This window comes from Talpa occidentalis, unplaced genomic scaffold (genome assembly GCF_014898055.3).
Source record: "Talpa occidentalis isolate TD23 unplaced genomic scaffold, MPIMG_talOcc4v2.1 talOcc4.12, whole genome shotgun sequence".
NCBI lineage: Eukaryota > Metazoa > Chordata > Mammalia > Eulipotyphla > Talpidae > Talpa > Talpa occidentalis.
The window spans coordinates 413,776-441,524 of NW_023601212.1; the positions used below are offsets into that span (position 1 = coordinate 413,776).

The window sequence follows — 27,749 nt, forward strand, 5'->3', positions numbered from 1 at the left end:
TCGGCCCACTTCGCTGCCCCCGCCGCGGGTCTCGGGTCCCGGTAGGCGCGGGCGGCGCAGGGGTGGGGGTGACCCGGCGTGGGGTTCCCCGGCCCCCAGGGCGGCGCTGGAGACCCGGCCCGGTGGGGGCCCCACCCCCGTTTCTGCGCCGGCGGCGGGGGGTCCGGGCGGCGGGGCGCGGGGGTCCGGGCGGGGCGCGGGGGGCGTGGGGGGCGGGCGGGGCGCGGGGTGCGGGGGGGGCGCGGGGGGCGGGCGGGGCGCGGGGTGCGGGCGGGGCGCGGGGGTCGGGCGGGGCGCGGGGGTCGGGCGGGGCGGGGCGCGGGGGGCGGGGCGGGGCGCGGGGGCGGGCGGGGCGGGGCGCGGGGCGGAGCGGGGCGGGGGGGCGGGGCGCCGGGCGGGGCGCGGGGGCGGGGCGGGGCGGGGCGGGGCGCGGGGGGCGCGGGGGGCGGGCGGGGGGCGGGCGCGGGGCGGGGCGCCGGGCGGGGCGCGGGGGGCGGGCGGGGCGCGGGGTGCGGGCGGGGCGCGGGGGTCGGGCGGGGCGGGGCGCGGGGCGGGGCGGGGCGCGGGGGGCGGGCGGGGCGGGGCGCGGGGCGGAGCGGGCGGGGGGGCGGGGCGCCGGGCGGGGCGCGGGGGGCGGGCGGGGGCGGGGCGGGGCGGGGCGGGGCGCGGGGGCGGGCGGGGGCGGGCGCGGGGCGGGGCGCCGGGCGGGGCGCGGGGGCGGGCGGGGCGCGGAGCGGGGCGGGGCGGGGCGCCGGGCGGGGCGCGGGGGCGCGGGGGGCGGGCGGGGCGCGGGGGCGGGCGGGGCGCGTCCCCCCGGCAACAGGCGGCGCCGCCGCGCGTCCCCAACCGCCGGGCGCGGGGCTCGGATCCGCCCGGGGCCTCGCGGGCAGCGGCGGCGGCGCAGGTGACCGGGCGCGGGGCGGGGGGCGCGGGGCGGGGGGCGCGGGCCCCCGGGGAGAGCACCGCCCCCCGCCCCCCAGCGGAGACCGCGGCGCCCCCCAGCTGCGGGGCGCGGCGGGGGCTCTGGCGTCCCGACGTCAAGGGAGCCCCGCGGCGCCCCCTGGAGCGCTGGCGCCCCCCGCCCCCCACTCCCTGCGGGGCTCGCGTCCTGGGGCTCCCGCCCGCGGGGCGCGGGGCGCGGGGCGGGCCTGAAGCCGGGGCCGCGTCCCCCGAGGGCTTTGTCGCGGGAAGGGGTCTGACCTCAGCGGGGCGCCGAACCCCTCTTTGTCACGAGGGTGCGCGGAGCCCTGGAGGAGGCGCCCGATCGTGTCCGGGCCCCAAGATTTCTGTTTCCTTAAAGACTCACCCACTTATGCCACAGGAGCCGGGGCGCAGGCCCGAGGCGGGGGCGAGGGGGCTCCCCAGAGACAGGGGGGCGCAGAGCAGGCGGCTGGAGTGAACCCCCCTGGGGGGCCGCGGGGAGACCGGAGGGTCTGCTGGGCCGGGGCAGCTCCCGCCCGGGATGGAACTTCGCTTCACGGGCTGCATCTTCACCCCTTGCGCCGCCAGGAGGCCCAAGATTCCTATTTTTTGCCCTAAATCTGCTGCTGTGCTCACTCAACCCAGAAGGGACGAGGGCCTCGCTCCGCTGAGCCCGTGGGGCCGGGAGGAGGGCGCAGCCCCCTGCGGCTCCCCTGGGCAGGAGGGGCCGCAGGACCAGGCCCCACCGGCTCCCCTGAGCCCCTCCTGTCGCCCAGGGCGGGCGGCCGTGGTGACCCCCGCGTGCTGCCTGACCAAGCGCTTCACCCCTCGGGCTCGGGCTCCTGCCGGGGCTCTGGGGGGACCGTTCCTGGCCCCGCAGGCTGACCCAGACCCCTCCCAGCAGGAGGAGAGGAAAGGCCTGTGAGCCTGAGCCGCTGCCCGCATGGACGGCCCCGCCTGCGGCCCGCCGGGGTGAGTGCCGCCCGCCTGCCGCCTGTCCCTTGACGCTTTATTTTCTAAGGTTTATTTTGCATTCGTCGGTGCATCTAAGAGCTGGGGTGCAGGCCAGAGGTGGGGGGAGTCCCCAGAGACGCGGTGGGGAACCAGACAAAACACAACAGATTCAGCGCTAGCGGGGGCAGCGCCAGTTGTCTGGGGAGGAGGGAAACCCAAGTGGCCGCCAGTGCCAGCCCCACTCACGCCCCCGAATCTGCCCTGCAAACCCCTACTCCTGGCTTTGGGTGTTTCTGGTGCTTTGGGGTGACCGGCCCACACCAGCCCCCAGGGCTCCGCCTGCAGGCAGCAGGCCGGCCGCTCCCCCTCAGTGCCTGCGCTTGCTGAGGCCGGAGTCCACGGCTCCGGCGGGGACCAGCAACAGGGCAGAGGCGCCCAGGGGAAGGACAAGGGCTCCTCCTTGGCACAACCCCCACCCCCTCCGGTCACCAGCACCACAGACTGTCCCATCGCCGACCCTCGGGCCTTGGGCGCGGCCGAGCTGGGAGGCTGGCGTGCCAAGGGCTGCCACGGTGCCCACCTGCAGTCGGGCACTGTTTTCTGCTCAGTCCTCGACTCACCGTCGGGTCTTGGGCGCTGACGACGCCCAGGAAGACCCCTCGTGAGGCCAGCGGGGCGGCTCTCTGCGTGCTCCACCGGATCCGCCCCCGCCCCCCGGGGCCAGGGAGTACCCGCTGCTGCCAGAGGGCAGGTGGGGGCAGAGGCGCGCACACGGCTGCTCCTGGCATGGCCCCCAGGCCCTGACGGTGGCTGCAGCTCTGGGCTCCATGATCCCAGCCGGCGACTCCCACATTGCGAGCCCTGGGCCTGGGACGCGCCGCTTCCCTGTGGGAGCAGGTGCACGCGACAGGCCTGGTGGTGCCACCATCGCCCCGCTGGCGCCCATCGGAGCGGGTCTGAGCGGGGCGCAGTGGCACGTGAGGAGCTGCGGGGCCAGGGCGCTGCAGCGGGGCAGGGCTTCGCGCTGGGCGGCTCGCGGTCCTCAGGCTGGGGGAGCGGCGCGCAGGGACCCCCTCTTGCAAGGCCAGGCCTGGAGGGTGGACTCAGCTGCCAGCGCTTCCCCAGGGAGGGCTAGTCTGCCGCTTCTCGGGGCCAGCAGCCGGCACTTTGTCCCTGTAGGTGAAAAGCAACACCTCAGCTTGTCAGCTTTGTTTCAGTAGGTTCAGGGCCGGGAGCAAAATGCCCGCGATCACCCCGCAGCCCCCCTTCCTCCTGAGGCACCTCGTCTGCGGCCTGCCCCGGGCCTCCCGCCCTCCCCCTTCTTGTCGGACCCTCCCAAAGCTGCAGGTTCTGCCACGGGCCCCCCGGGCTGCTCTTAGCAGCGGGCGGTGCCGGTCCGCACGGGGCGTCGGGCTCGGAGCGCCTGTGGAGCTTGTCCTGTGCGCGGCGCGTCGGCTCCTCTGAGCGACATCCGGACCCGCAAGCACGGCCTTGCTGCCAGTGCCCGGAACACCCCCACCGCGAGTGGCCGCCGGCCGGCCAGTCGGGGGCCTCGGACCGTTCGGGGGGCCTCTGGCATTTTAGTTCAGGAAACTGAATTTGGGGCCTGGTGCCCGCCTCTCGCCTGCGCGGTGGAGCCCATGTGTGCCGGTCCCGGCGCAAGCGCGGCCTGCGGGACGGGCGGGTGGGGCCACAGCTGCCCCGGGTCCAGCCGCTTTCTCTCCCCAGCCCTGCGGCCCTGCACCTGCACCTCTCAGGCTTCCTGTTTTTTCCCCCCAAAATACTAAGTGACGGTCAGTCGGCCCCGACTCTGACGGGGTGAAGCTCAGTGGAGGAACAGATCCCGCCCCGCCCCGCCCCCGTCACCACTGCCGGGCACTCCCTGAGCCACTTCTCTCGCTCCGCCCCTGCGTGTGGCCCCGGGCCTGGGACAACCCCCCCGACTGCCCGCCTGTGTGAAGGTTGGGTGCCCTGGGAGCACCCGACTGTCCCCCCGCCGGCTCCTGGCTGCAGTTGTCGCCCAGCACCTGCTTTCGAGCACAGCGACCCTCTCAGGCCCGGGAGTCGCTGCCTCAGGCCTTGCCTGGCGCGGCCCCGCCTGCGGGTCCGATTCCTTCCCAAGGGACCAGCCAGGCTGGCCCAGCCCTGCTGCACCCCGAGCCGGGCGGTGCTGGAGTGGGGCCTGCCCCGGGGCCTGCCCCTCCCGCCCCGACGACAGCCGGTGTGTGCTCACCTGGAAAGCGGCCAGCCTCACGCCAAGCTCTGCCATTTTCAGAATTAACGCTTCCCCCGGCATGAACCCACCCTTAAAAAGTCCTTCATTTCTGTGCTTGTTGGCTGCTTTTCCTCATCTCCTGGGGGCCTCCTGGGGGCCTTCCTGCAGACGCAGCGGCCAGACTGGTTTTGTCCCAGGGCTGCCTGGTCTGAGCAAAGCCTGTGGCCAGAGAGAGCCAGTTGCTGTCCAGACGCCCCCTCGCTCACACCCGGCGTTCTTAGACCCCATCTAAGAACAAGAGGCCGCACCCGTTAGCTCTGAAATGAGCTTTTAGTTTCAATGAAAAGAATGAAACCTGGCGCTTTCAGCACCCGCCCCGTCTGAGCACCGGCCCAGCGTGAGGAAATCGCGCCCAAGCTGTGGGGGCGGGAGGGCGCGCCTGGCCCAGGCACTTGACCCCGTCCAAATGTCTCCTCTGCCGCGGCGGCCAGGGCATCCCCCTGCGAGGCGGAGCTCCAGGAGCTGATGGAGCAGATCGACATCATGGTGAGCAACAAGAAGCTGGACTGGGAGAGGAAGATGCGGGCCCTGGAGACCCGCCTCGACCTGCGGGACCAGGAGCTGGCCAACGCGCAGACGTGTCTGGACCAGAAAGGGCAGGAGGTACGGGCCACGCGCCCCGCCGGTCCCCCGGGGCCCAGGACCTGCACCAGCGCCAGCGTGTGCTGCCCAAGGTGCTCCCCTGCAGGGGCTCACAGCTGGCATGCGAGGCTGTTCACCCCTGGCCTGTGAGGGCCATGCCAGCAGGGGCCACGCCAGCAGGGGCCACGCCAGCAGGGGCCATGCCAGCAGGGGCCATGCCAGCAGGGGCCACGCCTTCTCTTTTAAACAAGTTGTGTGACCCGAACCCTGAGGAACTACTCGAGGCGTTTTTGTTTTTCTTTTTAACATGTTAGTTCCCAGTCAAGGCAGCACAGTCATTCCATGGCCCCCTGAGGCCGGTCTTGGGGGTGGGGGCGGGGGTGGGGGGCCGATCCCCGGGGGTGGGGCTGGCTCCTCGCGGTTGGCCACCAGGAGCTGTCCTGGGAACTGCAGACCGTCGTTCTCCGTGCGCTGGTGCGGCTCCGTGTGAGCTGTGCTTCCTGTTGCACGTCGCTCGACTTTATCAGCAAAACTGAGAAGCAAAAGTTAATTTTATTCCCGATGCAGGTGGGGCTGCTCCGACAGAAGCTGGACAGTCTGGAGAAGTGCAACCTAGCGATGACTCAGAACTATGAAGGCCAGCTCCAGGCCCTGAAGGCCCAAGTAAGGAGACTGGCCCCGGCTTCTTTTGTATACACAGATGTGTGTGTGTGTGTGTGTGTGTGTTTTACATCATTGTTCACTTTTGTACACGTATGCGCATGTGCGTCTCCTGTCAGGGGGGTTCCCCGTAAAATTCCCACCACCAGGTCACCCATGACCGTCCCCACAGTCCCTTGTGCTTGTCTCCCCCCCACCCACGTCTCTGATTTGTGGTTGCCGCTCAGCTGTCGCCAGTTAATATCACGGTTTGATTCCTGTTCTGACCTGGGAGGTCACGTCACTTCTGTTCAACGAGTTGTTTCCGACACAAGCAAAGCCCGGGTCCCCGCAGGTCGCGCGTCCCCTGGTAGGTCGCGGCTCTGGGTCTCTCCGCTGTGGGCACCGGCCGGCAGGTCTCTGTCCATCCAGGGGCCGCTCATGGCGAACTGCGTGGACCACAAGACCCGCCTTCGGTAGTGGTTGTCCCCTGACGGCCACGTCCTTGTCCTATGACAAAATCTATGCATGTTTGATGTGACGAAGTAGCTAATTGACGGCGCAAAACTGCTTATTTTTACCTTACTTCACAGCGAAGTTTTCAGGGAATGCAAGGATTTCAGAGCCGATGGGACAGTTGGCAGTTCCCAGGGAGGGTGTTCCTTCCTGAGAGCCTCTGGGGGGGGATCCGCACTACCGGGGATCCCGAAGCGCAGGAGCCGCTGAACCTCACCAGGGGTGTGTGACTCCCAACCAGCGCTTCGATCGTCACGTCTTCCCTGCGATTTAAGTGGCTGCCACGAGGTGGCAAAGCCTCCGTGGTTTTCCCCAGCGAGACTCCAGGCTTCACACGCTTGATCAACCTTGTTTTTTCTATAAAGATAAAGCTCTAAAATAAGAACATAAATATGAAATCACTGTAATGTTTCAGTATGAACAAAGAGATCACAGCCTGGAATCAGGTTGGAAAATGCAGAAATCTAGAGACAAGTCAAGCTCCAGCTCCAAATCACATGTAACACGCTCAGGGGCTTCGCGACGAGTCCCGCTATCTAGGTTTTGATTTTTCTGTTGATGAAAAGTTTGGGGCTTGTTTCCTGTGCTGGGAAGTCACCTGCCACGCGAGCTTCTTACCCGCGAGCCCTCGTCTCTGTGGCCGGCGGCTCTGATGGCCCAGCGGTCTTCACGGAGGCCGCGCGGCGGGCGTGCTCGTGGGGGCCGGCTCAGGCTCTGGGTGCCGCGGCGCTAAGAAGGCCGGTCGGCCTGGCCAGCAGCCTTTCCCAGGCACCCCGGCAGTGGCCCTCTGGGTGTGTACGCTCAGGCCCGGCGCTCCCCGGGCCTGGCCGGCCCTGGACACGCTCCCGCGAGGCCGACGTCTGGGCTGCGCCCCCTCCCCCTGGCCAGGAGGGGCCGGCAGACAGAGGGGGAGGAAGAGCAGCCGGGGCTCTGCTGCCTCCAGGCTCGTTCTTTCCCCTTCTCACACCAACCTGCCCTCTAACGCCAAGAGAATACCCGCCCCCTGCACACTGGACCTGCTGGGCAGCCACCGTCTCCCGTCTGACACCCACGGCCGCGAGGCAGGGCAGCCCGCCCGCCGCCGCCTCTGCGAGACCCTGGCCCGGACCAGAGCCCCCGAGCACGAGCCTCGCTCACCTGACAGCTCCGCCGGAGCAACACCGCCCTGTGGAGTCGGCTCCCTTTTGAGGAGAGGAGGTTTCCTGCCCTTCCCCACGTCTAGACCAAAGCGTACTTTTGTTTGCCGCGTCTGCTTCTGGGAGGACAGAGTGTCTGTCCCCCTCGCGCTGCGCGTCCAGAAACCCCGGCCTCAGCCGGGAGCCGCGCGAGGCTCTGAGGCGGCAGAGACCGTGGCAGGCTCTGCTCCTGGACGAGAGACGGGAAAATACAGAGACCCAAGTGATAAAGTGACTGTTGGTGAGGAGAAGGGCCAGGCAGTTGTGACACTTAAGTTTAGACTCGCCCATCTCAGTACACACGCTCTGGTTTTTGCGTCTTTTAAGTCAAGTCCAGTTTCTTGCATCCGGCCCGAGGCGGTCACTGCGGGGATCACTGACATTAACTCGGTGGCCACCGGCGACTCTGCGTCAAGTGCGCGTGCGCGGCGGCCGTGCTGCGGGCGTGAGGACGGCGCCGTGGGCGCCCTGGGGGAGTCCGGTGCAGCGCACGCCCCCCCACCTGCCCCCGTGGGCCCCCCGCCGAGGCGCACGCAGCGCGGGGCTTGCTTAGAGCAGCCGGTTCTGTCTCCGCGATCGGGGCTGTCCAGGTTTCTCAACACGACTCCGGTGTCCCGGGAGCGGCGCGGGGCGGGAGCGGCGGGTGGTCGCTGTGACGCCAGCAGTGAAATGTCGGCGTCGTCTCCACTTACAGTTTTCCAAGCTGACCAGTAGCTTTGAGAAGCTGAGGCTGCACCAGATGAAACAAAATAGGTTCCGAAGGAAAGCAGCGCCGCCCCTCAGGGACGAGATGCCCTTTGACCCGAGCGACTTGAACCAGAAGTTAGAGGTGAGCCAGGCCCTGTCCTCTCCCGCGCAAGGCTGGCCCGGCCCGGGGTGGCCCCTGGGCCGCCCTCCCGTGGGCGCTCGGTGGTGAAGCCCGCGGCGACCTGCACGCACGTGCCCGTCAGCGCTGCCGGAGGCCGGCACAGGCCCCGGGACCGGCCGCCGGGGCGGGTCAGGCGAGGCGCCGCCAAGCCTCCGGGCGCCTGCTTGACGCTCGGGCCCCCCGCCGGGCTGCACGGCCCAGCTGCCTTCCAGGGAGACGCGGGAGGCGCAGGGTCGCCGGAGAGTCTCGCTGGTCACCGCGCTCGGCTCTGGCCGACTCTCCAGCCTTGGGGGCAGCTGCTGCTTCCCCACCTCGGGCATCCCCGTGGCCGCCCCGGGCCTGGGCCGGCGCAGCCCCCCTCAGCGTGTCCCACCCGTGCTCTCCCGCCGGCCTCGCCAGTGTCTGCAGCCGTGACGCTGCGGGCGCAGACTCCCAGCCGCCAGCAGAGCCGGGGTCTCTGGGCTGTGCCCAGGCCCGTGCCCTACCCCCGCCCCCCGCCTGCCCCGTGCATTTCACGCTCACCCCCCTCAGCTGACAGCTCCTCCGGGGCTTTCCCTCCGAAACCCGCTCAGTTCAGCCTCGCTTCTCCAGCGGACACGTGTCCCTCCGCTTTGTCTTTTTACAGGAATTTAGAGCAAAGTCCAGGGAGTGGGACAAGCAGGAGATTCTCTACCAGACTCACCTGGTGTCTGTGGACGCTCAGCAGAAGGTGCTCTCCGAGAAGTGCGACCAATTCCAGGTACTGGCCCTGCCAGAGCCGCCCGCCCGAGCAACGCCCTTGCCGCTCGCCGCCTTGTTTCCGAGACAGAAGGGCTGAGGGGGGACGGACAGGACGGGCGCGGCCCCAGGGGCCGTGGCCGGGAAGGGGCTGTCCACACTGTGCTGGCCGCGCGGTCACGTCTGTGCAGACCCGAGGGCCCAGCCCTGCCCTCCAGGGCCGTGGCTTCCAGGTGGTGGGAGAGTTCAGGCCCTTTAGAGGGTGACGGGGGCGTGAGGGTGACCCCACTCTATCTGCAGCTGGGGAGAGGCAGGGCTGGGGGCTGCGGGTCCGTGACGAGGACAGTGGGTCCGCGCAGTGCAAGTGACCCGGACAAGGGCCCCAGGGGAGCCTGGGGCGCGGGGGCCAGTTGTCAGAGCCCCAGGCCGTGGCGAGGGTGCGAGACCTGACGGGGCTTGTTACGTCGTTTCTCTTCCGCTAAGTCGCTGGATTACGCGCGTCACGCACATTGGATGCCGCCAGCACCACAAAGTGAGCCCCTGTGGGCGGTGGCCTCGCCCGCCCCTGCCCGCCCTGCCCGCCCCTGCCCACCAGCCCCCACGCTCGCCCTTCGTTTGCCCAAACGCAAATACATGTTCGTGCAGAAGTGCACACTTTTCCCTTTCAAAGTTTTATTTTTCACTTACCTCCACATCCTGGATAAGTCTCACTGCGCAAACCTACTCACGTCTGCTCAGAGTGTCCGGGCGGTCACGGCCTGGGCCCAGCCTCTGGGTGTCCCCAGAGTCACCGCAAGGGTCCTTTGGCTCACAGCCTCCTCCTGTCAGAGGAGCAGTCAGGGTGTGACCGCGAGTCCATGGCATGTCCCTTCTGTTGTTTTTTTGTTTTTGTTTTTGTTTTTTTTTAAGATTTATTTATTTGGGCCTCCCCGGTGGCGCAGCGGTTGAGCGCTGGGCTGGGAAGCTGCCCGCAGCCTCTGCAGCACCGGTTCGATCCCCGGCTGCTCCCCGGCCACCGGAGGAGGGTCCCACAGGGCGCGCAGACCTCTCCTGCCGCCCGCTGCTCCCCTCAGCAGTGTCCTTCGGTCCTTCTGCCTGCTCTGCTCCCCGCTCTGGCTCTGGTGAATTCTCTCACCCTCCCGCGCTTCTGAGTGTACCCAGTGCTTGTATAAACAAACAAACAAATAAATAAATCTTCCCCCAAAAAGATTTATTTATTTATTTATACAAGCACTGAGTACAGTCAGAAGCGCGGGAGGGTGAGAGAATCCGCCAGAGCCAGAGCAGGGAGCAGAGCAGGCAGAAGGACCGAAGGACACTGCTGAGGGGAGCAGCGGGGAGACAGGAGTCTGCTGTGCCCTGTGGGTTGCTCCCTGGCTGGGGATCGAACCCGTGCTGCAGAGGCTGACGACAGCTTCACAGTGCTGGGACTTGCCCCCTGCGCCCCCAGGATCCCCCATTCTGATTTTTAATAATCGCTGGCAGCTGCTTCCCACCAGGTGCTGGTGAACCCCACCCACGGCCTCTCTCCTCTCTGTGAGCTGCCTGGTCATGACGGTTGCCCGTTTTTCCTTGGAGTTTTGAAGGTTTTGCACAAGAGCCGTTATCAGCCCCGGTTATTGGTGCTGAGAACTTTATTTTGCAGTCCAGTTATTTTTATTTAATTTTCGTTTTTTGGTCACACGGGTTCCCGGCTGTCTAGTATGAACTGAATCCGTAATTTTCCTCTCAGTATAGCGTCTGAATTTTCTTTATTGCTGCATAAGCCTCCCCTGCTCTGTATCTTTGCTCTGTGGTTAGACAAATGTTTTCTCTCGTGCCATTTGAAATTGAGGTTTCAGAATAAACACAGACCGAGCTATAAAGGCAGAGTTTCGTGATATGCGAACATCAGGATTTTTCCCTAATTCTTTTCCACCACTCTGGAATCTCGTGTGACTGAAGCGCGATACGCTCGTTGACGGACACGATTTTCGTATTTCCCAGAAACAGGCACAAAGTTACCAGACGGAGCTGTGTGGCAGCGAGCAGGGTGTGCTGGCCGGCAGCCCCGCGCTCCCGCGCTTGGCCTGGGAGGCCGACCCCGGCGGGGACGCCAGCGCGAGAGACGACTTCATCATCGAGAAGTTGAAGTCGGCCGTGAGCGAGATGGCGCTGAGCAGGAATAAACTGCAAGATGAAAACCAGAAGCTCCTGCAAGAGCTGAGACTGTACCAGAGACAGTGCCAGGTGAGGCCGGTGAGGCCCGTGAGGCCGTCTCCCTCCCGGCGGGCAGGGCGGGGCCGGGGGCGGCAGGCGGGCCGGAGAGCCGGGGTCCTGTCGTGAGCTGTGCTCCTCAGCGGGGGCCTCACTTGGTCACTGAGCCCGGCAGCCCCGTGGACGCTCCAGCCCACCAGGGCGCTGGCCTGCTGTCGGGATGGGAGGCGTGAGCAGCCAGGGCCCCTGGCTCCAGGGCCTGGGGGCTGGACAGATGCCCGCTGGGGGCACTGGACGCCCCGAGACCTCCTGTTCACCGCACAGTAGTGTTTACCAGGCAGCGGCCTCAGGGGCTTTTCAGGAAACTTGGAGTTGGTAGAGGGAATTCATGGCTTTGCCGACCATGAATCTTATTTCCCCCACCCCAACAATCTTCATTTGTCTCTACGTGTGACCCCCGAGAACGCCACAGGGCAGCCAGCAGTGCCGTGGTTAGCAGCTCCTCACACACGCGTGTTCTCCGTGCCCCTCCCTGCGAGGCCTGCGGCTCCTCTTCTGCCTGCAGATGCCAGTTGCTGCGTGTCCGCTGCCCGGTGCCTGGGCCCAGGTCTCGCCCCCGCCTCGGCCGCGGCCCACCCCCTCCTCTGGGCGGCTGCAGCCAGGTCTCCTGCCACTTGGGCGTCCCGGGGTTGGGTCAGGGGTCTCCCCTGCTGGCCTGCAGGCTTGCGGGCTGCAGGTGGGTCGGCCGTGGGCTGAGGCGGAGACGCTGGGCCTGTGGGGTGGAGCGTGGGGTCAGCGTCAGACAGATGGCGAGGGTATACTCAGGCTCCGGGCGGGACCGTGCACTGGACTGTGTGGGCGTACCCTCCAGGACCCCCCGTCGGAGCCCCTGTGTCCCCACGTTCCAGAGGAGCCATTTCTCTCCCCAGAGCGGCCCTTCCCTTGAGCGGCCTTTCCGTCCTCCTCGAGTTCTGTCTTCCATCCTCTCAGGGGTAGAGGGGAGGGCCTGGTTAAGAGAGCTTGGTGGGGCGAGGCTGTGCACATCCAGGACGAGTTCGCCTCCCTCACCGAGGAACGGCTCCACCGCTCTCCACTGTCTCCTGCACTGGGGGCTCTGCGCGGTGCCCCCATCTGAGGGCGGCATGGGGTGGGGGTGTAGGGGCAGCCTGGCCCCTGGGATGCACCCCGGCTCCCGCCAGCGTCCCCACAGCCTCCAGGCCCACGGGCACCCCGAGGAGAGCCCTGGGCTGCTTGGCTGAGTACAGCCCCATGTCCACGTGGGCGTGCCCACGTCTGCGCGTGTCGGTGTGCCTGATCGCGTCCCGGCGTCGCCTAGAGGGAGACACTGTCCGCAGGGTCCGCAGGCCTGAGCTGTGTGTGGACGCTCAGCTGATGCATAGCCCGCAGCGTGGCCTGCCTTGTCGGGGCTGCTCTGGGGCTGCTCCTGGCCTGCCTCGCGCCGCCTTCCCAACAGGACGGGGTGTGGCCGCCGCAGGTGCCCCCGGACGGGACAGGCCCATGACGGAGAGTCACCGGCCAGAGGCTCGTAGAGGCCCAGGGCCAACCTTGAAGTGTCACTTTTCTCATATTTCTCACCAGAGATTCCTTAGCTCTGTTTTGCGCGTTCTGGCAGGCATGTGCGTTTTTTTCTACCAGCTAAGCAGAAAACCTGACCTTATTTGTTGTTTACTTGTTAACGGGTCATCGAGGGGCACCGCCCAACAGAAACGGAGTCCAGGACACAGATCAGTTTAAATGATGTCAGCGGCCGCATTAAGAGAAGTTAGAAGAAGTGGGTGAAGGCGCATCAGGGCTGTATTTTATGTCAGGAATCTGTATTTCATTCAGTGCGGGGTGTGGCCAAGATCCCATTTCAACACGTCATCGGTGTAAATGTATTGCGATATTTTACCTTTCTCTCCTCAGAAGTCTTCAAAGTCCGATGTGTCTTCGTACTTAGGGCACATATCAGTGTGGCTGTTCAGTGTTCATCGGATGTGCCTGTTCCGTGTCTAGATTCATAACGTAGAGCCGCGTCGTGGACTCATGTGCCCACGTTGTTTCAGACAAGCGGAGGTTGGTTTGTTGTTCTCATACCTGCTGGACGCATCAAGGACCGACGGGTCGTCTTCCGAGTATTTGCATCCGCACGACAAATAATTGAGTTGACTTTTATGCAACAACATGTCAATTTAAAAACTACATCTAAGTTGAATAGATTCACTAATTCACATGTCAACTCAGTATTATCAACGCTGGCTTCCAAGGACGCTGGCCTAAGTTGACAACCCTTGAAATTCATCACTCCCAGCAAAGCCTTCGGTTTCCTTGTGCCTCCACTCTCTGGGGCTTCTTCTGTGTATTCTCGTGTGTTAGAAAAAAGTGATAAATCATTATTATTTCTATTCTGAAAAGTTTAGCTTTTAGCAGAAATTTGCACACCTTTGTCGCTAGGTGGCCATGTGTTCCCTTAATGTTGACAAATGTCACTGGTCTTTTGTAGTAGCAGCAGACAGATGGGCTCTGCGAGTACCACGGTTAACAGAATTTCATTACCTCTGGTCACAGTGACGCCGCTTCTGTGCCTCGAGTCCCAGCCGTGGTGCCGTCTCCCTCCCTGGTGAGGCCAGGCCCACCCTCCTGCACACAGCCGGGCGGTCACCCCCTGGGCCAGCCCCGGGGAGCAGCGGGAGGCTTCACACCAAGTTGTTTCTACTCGCTGGTTTATTGTTTCGTTTGTATTTTGTTTATTTTTAAATTGGAACCTCGTCTGAAAGCCCCCACTGTTTGAAGCAGGGACTGTGGCCAGGCAAGTCTACCGAGCCTCCAGTTTGGCTCTGTCTGCGCTGACTCCTGGTCAGCCAGCTCCTCGGCCCCACGAGCTGGGAGAGGCTCTGTCCCTGAGCCTCCGGGCGCCCCGGGAAACAGTGCGGAAAGCTGGGAACTCAGGCGTCCTGCACTGTCTGCAGGGTCGTCTGTCCAGGCTCTGTGAATTCTGGGATATGAATGAATGGTGAGAAAACACGTCCACGTGAAAACTTGCACATTAGTTTCGAGGCAGGTTATTCGCGATGGTCCAGCAGAGGTGACTAAATGTGCTTTCCCCATGAGGAGGCCAACAGACGCCTCCCGGCCATGCAACTAAAGGTCAGTCAGCAGCAGGAAGCAGCAGCCCCAGGGCCTCGACAGAAGCCGCACTTAGTCCAGGGGCGAGCCGGCCGGAACCACAGGCCCGAGCAGAGCAGTGCGGCTTGGAGCCACGAGCCCGAGCCAGACAGCCCCAGGAGCCCTGCCATCCTGCCGGCTCCCCCTCCCCGAGAGGCAGCCCCGCCCTGCCCGCGGCCCACACGCGCCGTCTGCTGAGAGGACCGGGCAGCAGGGCCCTCGGAGGCCACGCCTGCTTGTCCGGGCGCGGCCGGGCAGTGGGGCGCTGGGGCTTGGGGCTCACTTTGTTGGCCAGCTTGGAATGAGGCGGACCTCAGCTAGGCCCCCGCTAAGCTGGGGCTTGCCTGTGGTAACCGGGTTCGTGAGTGGGTATATCGCTCACGCCTTACGCGTCCCTCCTTCAGCCCCACGCAGCACAGGGCCAGCTCGCTCAGCGGGGGCCACAGATGCCCTTTGCCGCTGGCACAGGCTGGGCCTGCGTCCTCGGTGCCTGGCCCACCCCACGCACCGGGACTCCGGCTGAGGAAGTGATCGCGGGAAGGAGGCTGAGTCGGGGGCGTCCGGCCCGCACCACAGCTCAGTGTCTCCCCAGGCCATGGAAGCGGGGCTCTCGGAGGTGAAGAGCGAGTTGCAGGCCCGGGACGAGCTCCTGAGAGCCGCAGAGGCCGAGCGCGCGCGCCTGCACGAGGAGCTACTCACCGCGGGGGAGCTGCGGAGCGCGCAGGGAGACCGCAGGTAGGACGTGGCGCGGCCCAGAGCCGCCCCGGGCCCTCCAGGGCGTCTTCTGAGTTGACATTTCAGCTGGACCAGGGATCTCTCTGCTTTAATGCGACGGCAACTGTTGGGTGACACTAGGTGTTGACCGTGAAATCAGTGACGCTGTCTTCGAGGTCCTCTCTCTGCCTCAGACGGTCGCAGCACCTCAGAGTCACACCGCCTGTCGCGGGGAGTCAGAGGCGCCCTCGGGGCTGGGCCCTCTGCTTGGGTCGCTGCAGGAGGGACCTGCTGCCGCTTGCGCCCTGCCCGGCCTGTCAGGCTGCTGCCCACTCTGTGCTGCAAAGGCTGTTCCCGCCCCTGCGCTCCCGCCTTGTGTGCCCCAGCGAGGCTTCCGAGTGGAGCAGATTTTGTTTCCTCTTTTCAAATCGGACGGACACTCTCACTCCCGGGGGCACGGCCGAGGCTGACTGGACGCTGACGCGGGGGTGACGGGGGCTGTCCACCGCCCGGCGATGTTCCGGTGTGTGTGACTGTCCCTGAGGGGCGAGGAGCGCTACTGAAACGTGGCTGCGCTCCTTGAAGCCGATGATTATTTCTTCCATGCGGGACTCGCTAGTGTTTCTTCGAGGTCTGCACTTAAAAGCAAATGCAAATCCAGAAGCGACCCCAGCAGCGGGCCCAGCAGCAGCACCAGGTTGGGTCACCGTGCGGCCTCCTGGGGCAGCTCCCCCGAGGCCTGGGCGCTGCCTGAGGGCAGGAGGCTCTTCCACCGGGAAGGCACGGCCTGGAGGGGCCAGCCACCCGGCCATGGGGCTGTGAGGGGTTCGGGTGCTTGCGGGGCCCACACCCAAGCTCCAGTGCCCCTGCCCCACAGCTGCACCCTGTCCGTGGTCTTGCTGCCGCGGGCTGGCCAGTGCAGCTGCCGCCTGAGTGCGGCCCCCCTCCCGCCTCCTGGCAGCGCTGCCATGACCCCGGACGTCTCCTCTCTGGTCTCGGGGGCGGCCTCAGTCCGGCTTCCTGAGGACACAAGGTCTCGGCCTCCCGCCTCCATGCTCCGGGCAGCCGCTGGGCATCTGGTCCGTGGGAAAGGGCTGTGTCTTCTCCCATCCGGTCTCTGTACGGTGGCACCAGGAGGAGCCACGGGCGAGCACGCGGCGCCTCCCCGTGAGGCCAGGTCCCCTCTGGCCTCCTCGCTCAGTGGCCTTCTCGTCCTTCAGTGCCGGAAACGCCTGGGCCAGTGGGTCCAGGAGGCTGTTTGAGCGGCCCCAGCTGCTGTGCCCAGCGTGAGCCGGCCACATGGTCCGTACACTCGCCACCCTGCGGGTTCACAGGCCAGAGGCCGTGGAGGCCGGCCAGCCTCCCACTCCCGGCGTGGCTCGAGGTGCTGGAGAGAGGAAACCGCACTTTCCAGCGCTTCCAAGTCAGAGACACAAGAAGAACTTCAGCTGATCTTGAAATCGTGTTTAGCAGGACAGGGAACAACCCCTCGCCGTGTGTCACCGAGCAGGGAACGGGGCTGGGAACTCTGACGCGCCGTCTCCCGGGAGCCCCGGGGGTCAGGGCCGCGCTCACAGCGCAGACGCGCCTCCCCGGGCAGCCCCGCGCGGGAAGCCTGCTTCCACAGTCACGTGTGATTGAGAAGCAGGAGAAAGCCGCAGTGTAGACAGCGCCGAGGGCTGCCCCGCCCAGGAGACCCTCCGTGGCGTGCTGGACACGTGTGTCATCTGCCACTGCCGAGCTGGGTCTGCTTTGGCTTTTGTGACCTGTGCAAAGTCCCTCGGACCCTGAGGCGTCCCTGGCTGGCACAGCCCAGCCCGGGGGCAGCGAAGCGGGGGCCTGCGCTGTGTTGGGGCCTGCGTGCCGCTGACCTGCCCAGGGGAACGTGGCACCACCCCCCGCGCCTCCTGTGGGGGCCGGACTCGCACGCCCGCCTCTTCCCTCTCACTCACATCCCGCCTGTTTGAGCGGCCGAAGCCCAGCTGCCCGTGCGCGCCGGCCGGGCCGTCAGGGCCCCCGGGTCCTTGAGCGGCAGCTGGTTTCTCCTCCGACTCCTGACGCGGCTCCTCTCCACGACACACCGGCCAGCCAGGCCCAAGCTGTTTCTTTCGAGGCCGCGCTCTCCCCTCCCCCGCGCCCGCCCCGGCCTGTCGCTGGGAGCCGGCGCCACTGCTGCCCCGCGCTTTGCTGTCACTGCCACGGCTGCCACTCGGTCGAGCATGTCCTTGGGGGGAGCCGCACACATTAGGACTTGAAATTTCTGTCACTAGAGACGTTTCCAACAAAGCAACGACCTCTCCCTGCAGCCGCGCTGCTCTGAACCAGCAGTGCAGTCACGGCTGTGATCAAGTTAAGCTTCATTTTTACTTGTTTTAATTTTAGGCTTGACCCATGTTGTTCACATTCTGTTAAAGACCCAGAAAGGAAGAGCCAAGAGCTTTTTCCAGTGACCCCAGATCAGCCCGATCGTGACAAGGAGCTGAGCAAGGTATGAGACACACGGGCTTCACCCCCGGGGGCTCTGCACGCAGAGTGGGGGCAAAATCTACCCTCACCCCTTCTCTCCCTCCGTGTGTTCTCCGCGGTAATGCCCGGCCGGGCGCCGGCTCTGCTCCTCCCGAGCCACGCTGCAGGCGCACCTGGGGTCCTGTCGCTGCAGCTCCGGGGCCGAGTGAGGGCGCCAGAGCCAGCCGCCGCGAGCACAGCCCGGGCCCTCCGTCCCGGCTCCCTGGGCCTGGGGAGGGCTGATGAGCTGACGGAGCAGCTGCGCTTCGCTGCCCTACCACGTGCGGGGGCAGCCGTGAGGGCGCAGCCGGCCCAGCTCGCTCGTTCCCCACAACCTTTCCACAGGCAGGTGCTGTTGTGCGTGGCGTCAGGCCCAGAGGAGTTGGGTAGTTTTCCCCAAAGGATGCACAGCCCGCAACCGGCACGGGAGGTCGCACGCAAGGCGGTCGCCTGGCACCCCTGCCCTGCCCTTCGGTTAACCCGCAGCACTGTGCCTGTCGCGCGCCGAGAGCCGGGCCCACCTGGCGCAGGGCAGGCCCGGGCCATGCTGGCCCCCTCCATGGTCACTGCCCTCTCCTCTGGAGGTCCCGGCTGGGCCACGTGCTCTGCCAGAGCCAACAAGGCCGGCCCGTGCCACCAGGGCCCCCACGGCTCTGGTGCTTCTGCAAAGGGGGCACCTCCCTCCCTCCAGTAAACGCGTCTCCCCCAAGGCCCCACAGCTGCGTCTCTCCCTCTGGCCTTCGGCTCAGAGCAGTGCATGGAGTCGACGCCGTGGGGTGAGACACTCCGAGGCCGGAGACCCGCTGGCCGAGCCAACTCTGGCACAGTGGCTGGCAGTGGAGGTGACTCTGAGGCTTGTGGGGCAGCGGCCGGTTCTCCCGTCCGTGGCTCACAGTCATGGCACTCACAGGGCGTCGCCCCCGTGAGTGCACAGTGGGCCTGCAGCTCCCGCTCCCGCCTGCGGTGTGCACGGCTGGGGGCGCCAACATAGCCATGCGGCCCCTGTTCCCGGGCAGAGCAGCGGCCGGCCTCACGGCTTGGGAGCCGAGTCCAGCCCCTGCGGCCAGACGCTGGCGGTGCAGCCAGGACACACCAGTCAGGACACGCGGGGTCACCACCGTGGGGTGATGTGGCCTCTGGAAGGCTTTGGCGAGGAGGCGGTTTCTCCCATCGGGCCTTCGCAGAGCTGTCCTGGGCTGCTCAGGTCTGAAGCTGACCACAAGTCAGAGAGCGGCCACTCGGCCCAAGATGAGCTGGCCCCGCCCAGTGTCCCTGTGGTGTGTCTAGTCTGCAGCGTCAGGTAGCCCTGGGCGAGCTGCTGAGCCTGTCCACTGTGTGTCCACCGTGTGTCCTCCCAGACAATGCCTGGGGAGGTGCTCGTCCCACACCCTGGGCTCATGGGTGGGGGCCCATCACAGGGTGGGGGTGCGGCCGGTCTCTGCACTCCCCAGGCACCCGCGATCGGCGTGAGAGGAAGGCGCCCTCCTGCCGGCCTTAACCACCGAGGGACGCGCGGCAGGAGTGGCCCGGGTGTGGCCCCGTCACCGGTGTGGTCCAGGCGGGGAGCCTGAGTCCCAGCTACACCTGGTAGAGCTGGGGCGTTAAAACACCCCCCATCCCCACACGGTGGCTATCAAATAGCGCGGGGAGCAGGCGGCAGTTTGCATACGCTGGGAAGAGCAGCGAGAAGTGAAACCTTGAGTCGGCAGGAAAGTCAGTCCTGGCGAGTTGGGCAGTCGCGGGTCAGCACGGCCGGGGCGGGAAGGGCCGCGCTCCACGACCCTCTCCGGCCCGCAGGCGAGAAGCCGGCCCACCCCGCAGGGCGCGCCCCCCGGCTCCGAGCAGGAGCGGATGCGCAGCGAGATCTCGGCCCTGACGGCGGAGCTGCGGCAGAAGGAGCTGACCATCGCGGCCGTGGCGAGGAGGGCCGCCCTGCTGGAGAGGGAGCTCCGGGCGGAGCAGGACGCGGTCGAGAGGACGTCCCCCTGGCAGCAGGTGCGCCGGCGCGTGCCCCACCTCCCGCAGCTCCGCGGAGAGCCTCGCCCTGCAGCCGGGAGATGGGCGCCCTGAGCGTGTGGGGCACCGGGCCAGGGCCCCTCCCGTCCTCGGCCTCCGGCTGCCTGGGGCTCTCTGGGGCTGCCTGCCCTGCTCCTCGAGGCTCGTTGCAGCCGTCCTGGCCACTCCTCACTCCCCCTTCACGGGATTACTTAGGCCCTTGAAAATGGCCGCTGGCCACGCACACCCTTCATCCTTCCTGGCGACCCCGTGGCCGCAGTGGGCGGGAGGAGCAGCGGCCAGGCCTGGGCTGCTCGAGCCGCGGGGGACGCCTCCTCTGCCCTTCCCCGACCACTTGGGAGCTCAGCCCCGGCCCGGGGCGGCTGCCGGACTGCCCGGGGCTGCGGGCCCCAAGGTCGCCTCTGGGGAGAAGGGCACCTCAGGCTGGGGGGCGGGCGGGTGCCCACGGGGGATGCCCGCGGCTGGCCGGTCACCTGCGGGCTGGCTCGCGAGGGCCTTTGTTCTCGCCTTTTTGGTCGTCTCCAGACGTTTGGCCAGACGAGCCTGCTTTATCGTGCACAGAGCGAGTCTCTGCCGGACGCACTTCGTGCAGAAACGGGCCTGAGACTAGGGAGAGGGAGACCTTGTGCCCAGTTGGGCAGAAGAGACTGGGCAGCTGGACGGGGAGGAAGGCAGCCCCCAGGGGCTCCAGCCAAGCTTCGGGACGTGCGAGAGCCGACCGAGCACCGGCAGCGAGGTCGCCTGAGGGCAGTGCTGCTCCGGCCTGCTGCTAACACTGCGATGTGTCCGGTAATGACCGGCCTGGAATAAAACACAAGTGGCAAGTGGAGCTGGCATGGGCGGGGGAGGCGCAGGATCACCGCTGTCCTGAGGACCCGGCATCCCTCGCGCTGACCTGGGACGTCCCGAATGTTTGACAGAGAAAGTGAGCGGCCGAGTGTTTGCTTCGGCAGCACATATACTAAAATTGGAACGATACAGAGAAGATTAGCATGGCCCCTGCGCAAGGATGACACGCAAGTTCGTGAAGCGTTCCATATTTTTTTCGTTATGCCCATGGCCTGATACCTGATTACATCCCTAAAGAATTAAGTGATGATTTATCTAAATATTTAAAACTTCCAGAAACTCCACCTCCATTGTCAGCCCCTCCATCAAAGAAAGTAAAGTAATCACATGAGCCCGTAGAAGCAAAAGAAGATTACACTAAGCTTAACACTAAAGATTTGAAGACTGAAAAGAAAAATAGCAAAATGACTGCAGCTCAGAAGGCTTTGGCTAAAGTTGACAAGAGTGGCATGAAAAGTATTGATTCCTTTTTTGGTGCAAAAAATAAAAGAGTTGGAAAGATTTGAAATTTTGAAAATGAAATCTAGCAAAAAAAAAAAAAAAAAAGAAAGTGAGCGGCCGAGAGAGCCTGACGGGGCACCTCAGCCGTCCTGCCCCGCGGCCACGTCACACCTGGGGCTTTGCCACTTCAAGCTTCCTGCGTGGGTGACCACCACACGGGAACACGCACGGCGGGTGACACCTGCAGAACCCTAAACTGGGGGGGGCGGGGGCGTAGGAAACAAACTGAGAGGAGGCGCGTCAGCAGCACAGGAGTAACCGACGCAGCGAATGTCTCCACATGAGAAACGGGGATGACGATGCGGACGACAGCCTGAGATTGCTGGGGAGTCCTCAGGAGAAACAAGGAAGAGGGCCCAGGGTCGCCAAGGACGCCGGACGCTGCTTCCGCGCACACCCCGGGCTCTGGGCCACGCCTCGGCTGCTGCTGCGCCTGGCGCCGGGGGCCGGTCTGTGGACACCACGGCTCTCTGGCCCCTTCGGCCCGCGCTGAGCGGGGGTCGCCGATGAAACCTCAGGGCGTGCAGACGCCGGAGTCAAGCTGTGCTGGAGGCCGCAGCACCACCGACAGCGATGGATTTTGACCAGTCAGTGTCTTTTCAGGAGTAAAATTCTGAATCTTTTTCATGACCGTTTCAAGTGGACCTGCCCGGGGGGAACGTTCTTCCGAAGGACGAGCCGCCGAGGACCCGCCCTCGCCGCGCCTGTCCCCGGCCTCGGCCCCCTCGGCCTCCGCCTTCCTCTCGCGCCAGGCCCGTCCGTGCGCCCGGGGGCCCGCCCAGCCTGCGCGGCCCGTCGTTCAGCAGCGAGCCCCTCCAGAGCCTGTGAGCTTCTGTAGCGTATCAAACAGAAGCACGTAAATAAAACCAGCAGGTGAATATTTAATAATCATCTGTGTATCTCTCCAGAGGTATCAGCTTCGACGCCAACAGCACAGCGTGCAGACAGAACGCTCAGCTGGGCAGGAAGCTTGCGGGACCCCGCGGGGTGCGGCCGCGCAGCGGCCCCTGAAGCGCGGCCATTAGGCTGCGTCGGGCAGAAGGGCTGTGTAAAGGCGTTTCCAGCTCCCCCCAGTTTCCACGTGAGAATGAATGTGCCCATTTTTTAAAGCTTCGTGGACAGCGTCGACCCTCCTTGGCAACTTCTCCCGACTATAGTTCAAACAGCGCTGAAGCCTTCGCTCCTGCGCTGCCCCCTCGCTCTGCGGCTCGCGCGCGTCTCTCTCTGTCCCGAAGGCGCGCGGGGCTGAGGGCCCAGGCCGGGCTCTGTCCACGGTCGACCGTTCCCCCGGTGACGGGCCGTCCAGCCCCCAGGGCCAGCCCTCACACAGGCGCCGCCTGGGTCTTTCCCATCACCCGGCAGTGCGGGGCGATGTGTCATTTTCTATTGTGATTCAATTTATTTGAATCGAAAAACTATTTTAAAACCAAGCTGTACGTTAACCCCAGTTCCATCACCATGGGGCGAGGAGGCCCTGGGGCAGAGGGCGGGCGGCTGCAGGCGAGAGCGGCGTCTCCGTGACCGTGACCGTGACCGTGACCGCCTTTTGTTCCCCAGAGCACGGACCTCGCCCCCCGCGGGTACTCGAGGCACACGTCCATCAACACGCTGGAGCGCGAGAACCAGCAGCTCCGCAGCGACCTGGCGAGGCTGCATGCCACGGGGCCACCCTGGGCCGGCCGGGACGCCTGCGCGGGAGCGGGGCGCTGCACCTGCAGAAGCCGCGAGAGGCCGGGGCCCTGCGAGGACAGGTGCGCGGGCCCTCCTGGGGGTGCAGTCATATGGCCAGAGGAGCGCAGTGACCGCGCGTGTCCGCACACAGCTTCCGCGGGAGGCTCGGGCTGCCGAGGGCCTCATGGCGTCCGGTCACGCGGCTCCTCGGAGGCCGAGGGCGCCCAGGGGTGGGCTGAGGCCTGGCCCTGTGCCTGGCCGGGAGATACAGGCCTACAGGCGGCTGTGCCGTCAGGTGCCTGGGGGATGCGGCCAGGCGGCCGTCGGGGTCACCCCAGCTCAGCACCGGGCTCACGGGTTGGGGGTCTGGGGGGCCCCTCTGAGAGCAAGGGCAATGTGTGGGAGTGAGAGTCTGTGCCGCCTGCCCATGCACGCCCTCCTGGCTCCCGGTTTAAGTGAATGTTTGAGCCACAAGTTGAGGCTGATTTATTCACCATTGATGAAGTCCTGGTGGGATCGAAACTGTCCCTGGAGGCCCCTCGCTGCTGTCCCAACTTTGCCTGGCGAAGCAGAATGTGTCTTCTCTAGGGGTTTCTCAGGGCCCCGGGGGCTGGCGCTCCCTGCGGGCCCCGGGGGGCCGGTGTGCGGGGCCGGCTCAGTGGGGCTGAGGGACGCGCCGGCCGACCCAGGCCCGGCCCCTGCACAGCTCTGGCTGCGAGTCTCAGAATCGTTTCCACGAAAGCCGCAGACACTGTCTTCAGGGAACGACGTATTTACAAACTCGGGAAATCTGCCTGACACGCAGCCCTCCAGGCCCCACTGACAAATAGGGGTGAGAGTAACCGGGTCTCTGTGCGGGGTCGAGGAGAAAGCAGTTCCACATCAAACACAGGGTTCCGTGGGGAGCCGTCCCGCCGCATCACTCTGGCCTTATTGGCCGATGGGCGGTGTCTGTCCCAGTGCCAGCACCTCTCAGCAGCTCCAGGCTGTCCTGGCGGCTGGACTGTGCCTGGACCTGCCCTTCCTGGGACAGCTCGGGTTGCCCTTGGCGCAGCAGCAGTGCCTGCTCCTCACAGGATGCCTGAGGCCTGGGGCACCCACCTGTGGGGTCTAATAGGAGCTCAGACTCCTGGCTTTGTCCTAACCACTGCCCCGAAGGGCCCTCCCTCCCGGGGACACAGTCCCCGACCGTGGCTGAAAACAAAGCGCGGCCCGGATGCCAGGCCAGGCCCCGGGGAGCCCTGGCGGTCAGGCTAGGGTCAGCAGCTGGCGGGTCTGGGGCAGGCCCGCAGCCCGAGGACCCGGTCCCCAGCCGGGCTGGCGCGGGCAGAGCAGGCAGGGCGGGGCCGGCCCCTCCGACAGCGCAGCTGGGGGTGGCCAGAGGTGAAGACGCTGCCGTCCAGCCCGGCTCCGCAGCGCAGCTTCTCTTCCGCGCTCTGCGTTTTATCCGCCTTACAGTAAAAGGGTTATTACCAAATACATGCAAGTACTTCACCCCACAGAGCTGCCCATCCGAAGCGGAACGCATAGTGGAGGTACTGCTTAGAGGATTTAGGACGGGACTGCCCCAGGTCTCTGTGTGGCGGCTACAGACGCTGTTGTACAGTCACTGCGGAAACGATCTTCTTCCCCTGCTGGGCCCCGGGTACCGGCGACGCCCCCCACAGGAGGAGGGCCCGGCGGCGGGGGGCAGGGCCCTCACAGAGGCGGCGGGTGGCCCGACCCCAGCGTCCCGGGTGCGCCAGGAGGCACCGTCCCTCAGCGCAGGTCCCTCAGCGCAGCTCGCTGCTCCGTCTCGGCCGGAGGCCGAGTGTCCCAGCCCGGAGGCCGGGTGTCCACCCACGTGCGCTGTTGCGGTGTCCCGGGCTGGCGCCGCCCCGGAGTGGCTGGCCCGGCCTCTGGCACGTGCGGCTCAGAAGGCGTTTGCACAGCCAGCAGCGCGAGGGTGTCCCCTGCATCCGGGAACCCCGTGATTTCTGTTAACGGTGTGACGCTAGAACATGAACGGTGCTAAGGGCGCTTCGCCAGTACCGCCGGGAGATTTAATTGTTAGTAAAAGAAGAAGAATTCTAAATTGAAGGGACTCATTTTCATGGCCTTTGACAAGATGATTTTGATTAAATTAAAACCCTTTTTTATTTTCAAGAGCTAATGTTCAGAAAAATGTTTACCAGTCCCCACAGCCCCACCGTTAGGACCTTTTGCGTAAATTTTTTAGTATATGTGCTGCCGAAGCGAGCACCCTTTTGCGTAAATTTTTGAGGTGCTGGTGTACCTTAAATTAGCTTGTTTCTTTGCTTTGTCACTCACTTGGGTATCAGTTACCAGGATGGATATTTCGCTGTTTTATTCAGTCCCGCCTTCTACCTGCCTCTTCACGCCCAGCCCCTCCTGTGGGTGCCGAGCCCTAGGGCTCAGCTCTCGTAACAACCCTTTCACCAACGTGAGGAAGTTGGAGTCGCAGAAACCGGGCCTGGGGCCACAGTGGGTGGGGGCCAAGGAGCAGGTGGGGCCAGGCGTGGGGGGCCCCTGACTCCGCAGGAGGGTGTGTTGGGGCCTCCGGGGCAGGTCGGCTGTTCTGGGCCCCTTCCACGTACTCCGTGTTGTTTGTTTTTTAAAATTTATTTATTTATGCTACAAGAGCTGGGGTGCAGGCCAGAGGTGTGGGGGTGAGAGGATTCACCAGAGATGGAGTGGGGAGCAGAACAGGTGGATCCACTGAACCCACCGCTGAGGGAGCAGCGGGGAGACGGGGCCTGCTGCGCCCTCGGGGAGCTCCCTGGCCCGGGATGGAGCTAGCGCTGCAGTGGCTGCGATGGCTTCCTAGCGCTGAGACTTATCCCTGCGCCCCCCAGGGAGGCCCCTCCTTGTTGTTTAAATGACAAAGACACAAAAGGTGAGCGCTGGAGAGCAGGACTGCTGGCCACGGAGCACTCTGCGGGGGGGGTCTCCCCCTCTCCAGGAGCACTCTGCGGGGGTCTCCCCCTCTCCAGCATCGTGGCACTCATCTGGGAAACGACCATCCGGGCCGGGCGCAGTCCCGGCGGGCAGACGAGGGCACGGTCCTTGGCCCCCCACCGCCTCCTTCTCTTGCAGGTGCAGCCAGGACTGTGAGCATCGTGGGAGCAGGACCCCGCCGCTGCCCCTGCTGCCCGCCCCCCACAAGGCGGCCGCCAGCCCGCTGCTGAGCGATGAGGACATGTTCCCCCTGGTGAGTTGGGGACCGTCGGGGTCTCCCCTCGGGGGCCGTCACTTTGCCACGTCGCTGACCAGGTGTACCGGCCTGACGGGCCCTTCTCGGCCCCGGGGCAAGTGGCCGCGGTCTCTCCTGTCCAGGAAGGAGAGGGCTGTCCCCCGCGGGGCCACCAGGTGGTCTCTGCACAGTGTCCCTCGCTGGACGGGGGCCCCGGCGATGCTGCTGCTTGGGCAGAGCTCGAGGGAGCTTTCAGCCATTGCAGGAGGCGCTCGGAGCCATCGCTGCTGAGCCCGCGGCGTCCGGAGCGCCCCACGTCCACGCGGCGAAACACGCCAGTGACCACACAGAGCAAACCCACGGGGTCAAGCGGACGAAAGAGCCCCCTGCTTGGGCCGTGTCCCTGCTTGGGCTGCGGGGCCTCGGGCGTGGCCAGTCCTGTGTCACGGCACGTGGACCCTGAGGCTCCAAACGCCTGTCGGGGCCACGCAGGTGGGGCTTGCCGAGCCCTGCGCTGTCCCTCCTGGGCTCCCCGGCCTGGAGCCCGGCACCCCCTTCCTTGGCGCCCCCCTCCTCAGTGCTCCTGCGCGCTGCCCCCGCCACGGGGATGCGCACCTCGGAGGTGGGGGCTCCTCGGCGGCCGAGCACCCAGGCATGTCCGGCCGCGCAGCTGCGTGCTGGATCCGGCTCTGACCAGCCGGCTCCCTCCAGGCCCGGACAGCCTGTGGGAGAGGAGCCGGGGCGGCGCGTGTGCTGTGAGGAGGCGACGCGGCCCCGTTGTCATGAGGGCCGAGGCCGCGTGCTGAGCCTGAGCTCAAAAATGACCGAAAAGAGGCAACTGGCGACTGCCACGAATAGACGAACCGCAGTGTCCAGGGGCGGCAGCTGCAGGATGGACGGGGCGGAGAGGGGCCGGCTGGGAGCAGGCGGTGGGGAGCTGGGAGAGGGTTTGGGCTCCGGGCGCAGCTCAGCGGGCGGGACCAGAGGGCCCAGGAGGGGGATGAGCTTGGGGGCAGGAACTCACTGGCCCCCGCCTCGCAGAGGCCCCTGCTGGCCGCCTTGCCGACCCAAGCAGCGGTTCCCGCCCTGGGAGGCCGGCCCTGGGCCTTTCCCGGTCACCTGCCCAGCTCCCCTGGAGTCTCCGCTTCGGTGGAGCCCCCGGCTCCGGGGTCCCGGCCTCGCTGGCCACGGGCAGCCCCGCGGAGGTGCGCACGGCTGGCCGCCTAGGGCCTCTCGGCCAGCGGCCTGGGGGCGCCCCTGCGTGGCCCCGACGCGACGCGCGGGAGCCCCGGCAACCTGGGGTGGGCGGCCGCGGGGCGCAGAAGCCCGGCCGGCCGCTCACGGCCCCGTCCCTCTCCGCAGTCGCCCCCGGACATGGCGGCGTCGCCGGCCGCGCGGCGCTTCCTGCTGGACGAGGAGCGGCGGGCGCGGGAGCTGGAGACGCTGCTGACCGCGCACATCGACGAGCTGCAGCGGCGCTGGGGGCGCGCGGGCGGGGGGCGGGCGGGGGCGCAGCACAGGCGCGCGTGAGGCCGGACCCCCACCCCGGCCGGTCTGTCCCCCGCGCCCCGCGCGGCCGACGCCGCCTCCGGGGACAGCCCGCCGGGGCCCCGCCCGCGCCGAGGCCAAGGCCTGAGCCCGCTGGGGCGCCGGGAGCCCGAGCCCGGCCGTGGACGCGCTGGCGCGCGGCTCTGGGGTCCCGGGGTGCCCCCCACGCCCCCGTGTGGACGCAATAAAGGGGCGGAGCTGCCCCCCCGCGTGTGCGTGTCCGGCCGCGGCGCCCCCGGGGCGAGAACCCCGGAGCCCGGGCGTAGGTCGGAGGCTGCGGGTGCGCGGGTCGCTGCGGGGCCTCCGCCCCCGACCACCCCCCCCCCCCAGGCCCCGGGCCGGGCGGGCCGGGACAGGAGGAACCGCCCCCCTCGAGGGAAAGGTCAGTCTCGGCGGGTGGGAGGCCAAGTGCTGGGAGGCCCCACGGCGAACCCCAGGCTGCGGGGCGCGGGATGCCAGCGCCCCAAACCACCCCGCTTGCCGCCGCGACAGTGCGGGCGCGGCCGGGTGCGAGCGGGAGGGCTGTCCCCCCCCAGGCGACCCGCTGTCCCCCCCAGGTGACCCGCTGTCCCCCCAGGCGACCCGCTGTCCCCCCCAGGCGAACCGCTGTCCCCCCCAGGCCACCCGCTGTCCCCCCAGGCCACCCGCTGTCCCCCAGGCGACCCGCTGTCCCCCTCAGGAGACCCGCTGTCCCCCCAGGCGACCCGCTGTCCCCCCCAGGCGACCCGCTGTCCCCCCAGGCGA

The 27,749-nt window shown here is 66.4% G+C and overlaps 1 protein-coding gene and 1 non-coding gene across 2 annotated transcripts; both read left to right on the forward strand.

Moving 5' to 3' along the window:
* Positions 1–26,987, forward strand: DEUP1 (deuterosome assembly protein 1). Its single transcript, XM_037504632.2, has 12 exons — positions 1–41; positions 1,823–1,893; positions 4,582–4,753; positions 5,300–5,395; positions 7,757–7,891; positions 8,556–8,669; positions 10,634–10,876; positions 14,601–14,743; positions 17,105–17,210; positions 22,151–22,344; positions 25,361–25,475; positions 26,820–26,987. Exons 2-12 carry the CDS (start codon positions 1,865–1,867, stop codon positions 26,985–26,987), a joined length of 1,515 nt encoding a protein of 504 aa, XP_037360529.1. The 5' UTR covers positions 1–41; positions 1,823–1,864.
* Positions 20,181–20,287, forward strand: LOC119242503 (U6 spliceosomal RNA). Its single transcript, XR_005124502.1, has one exon. It is a non-coding gene; the product is annotated as a U6 spliceosomal RNA (small nuclear RNA).
* Positions 26,988–27,749: the final 762 nt, after the last annotated feature.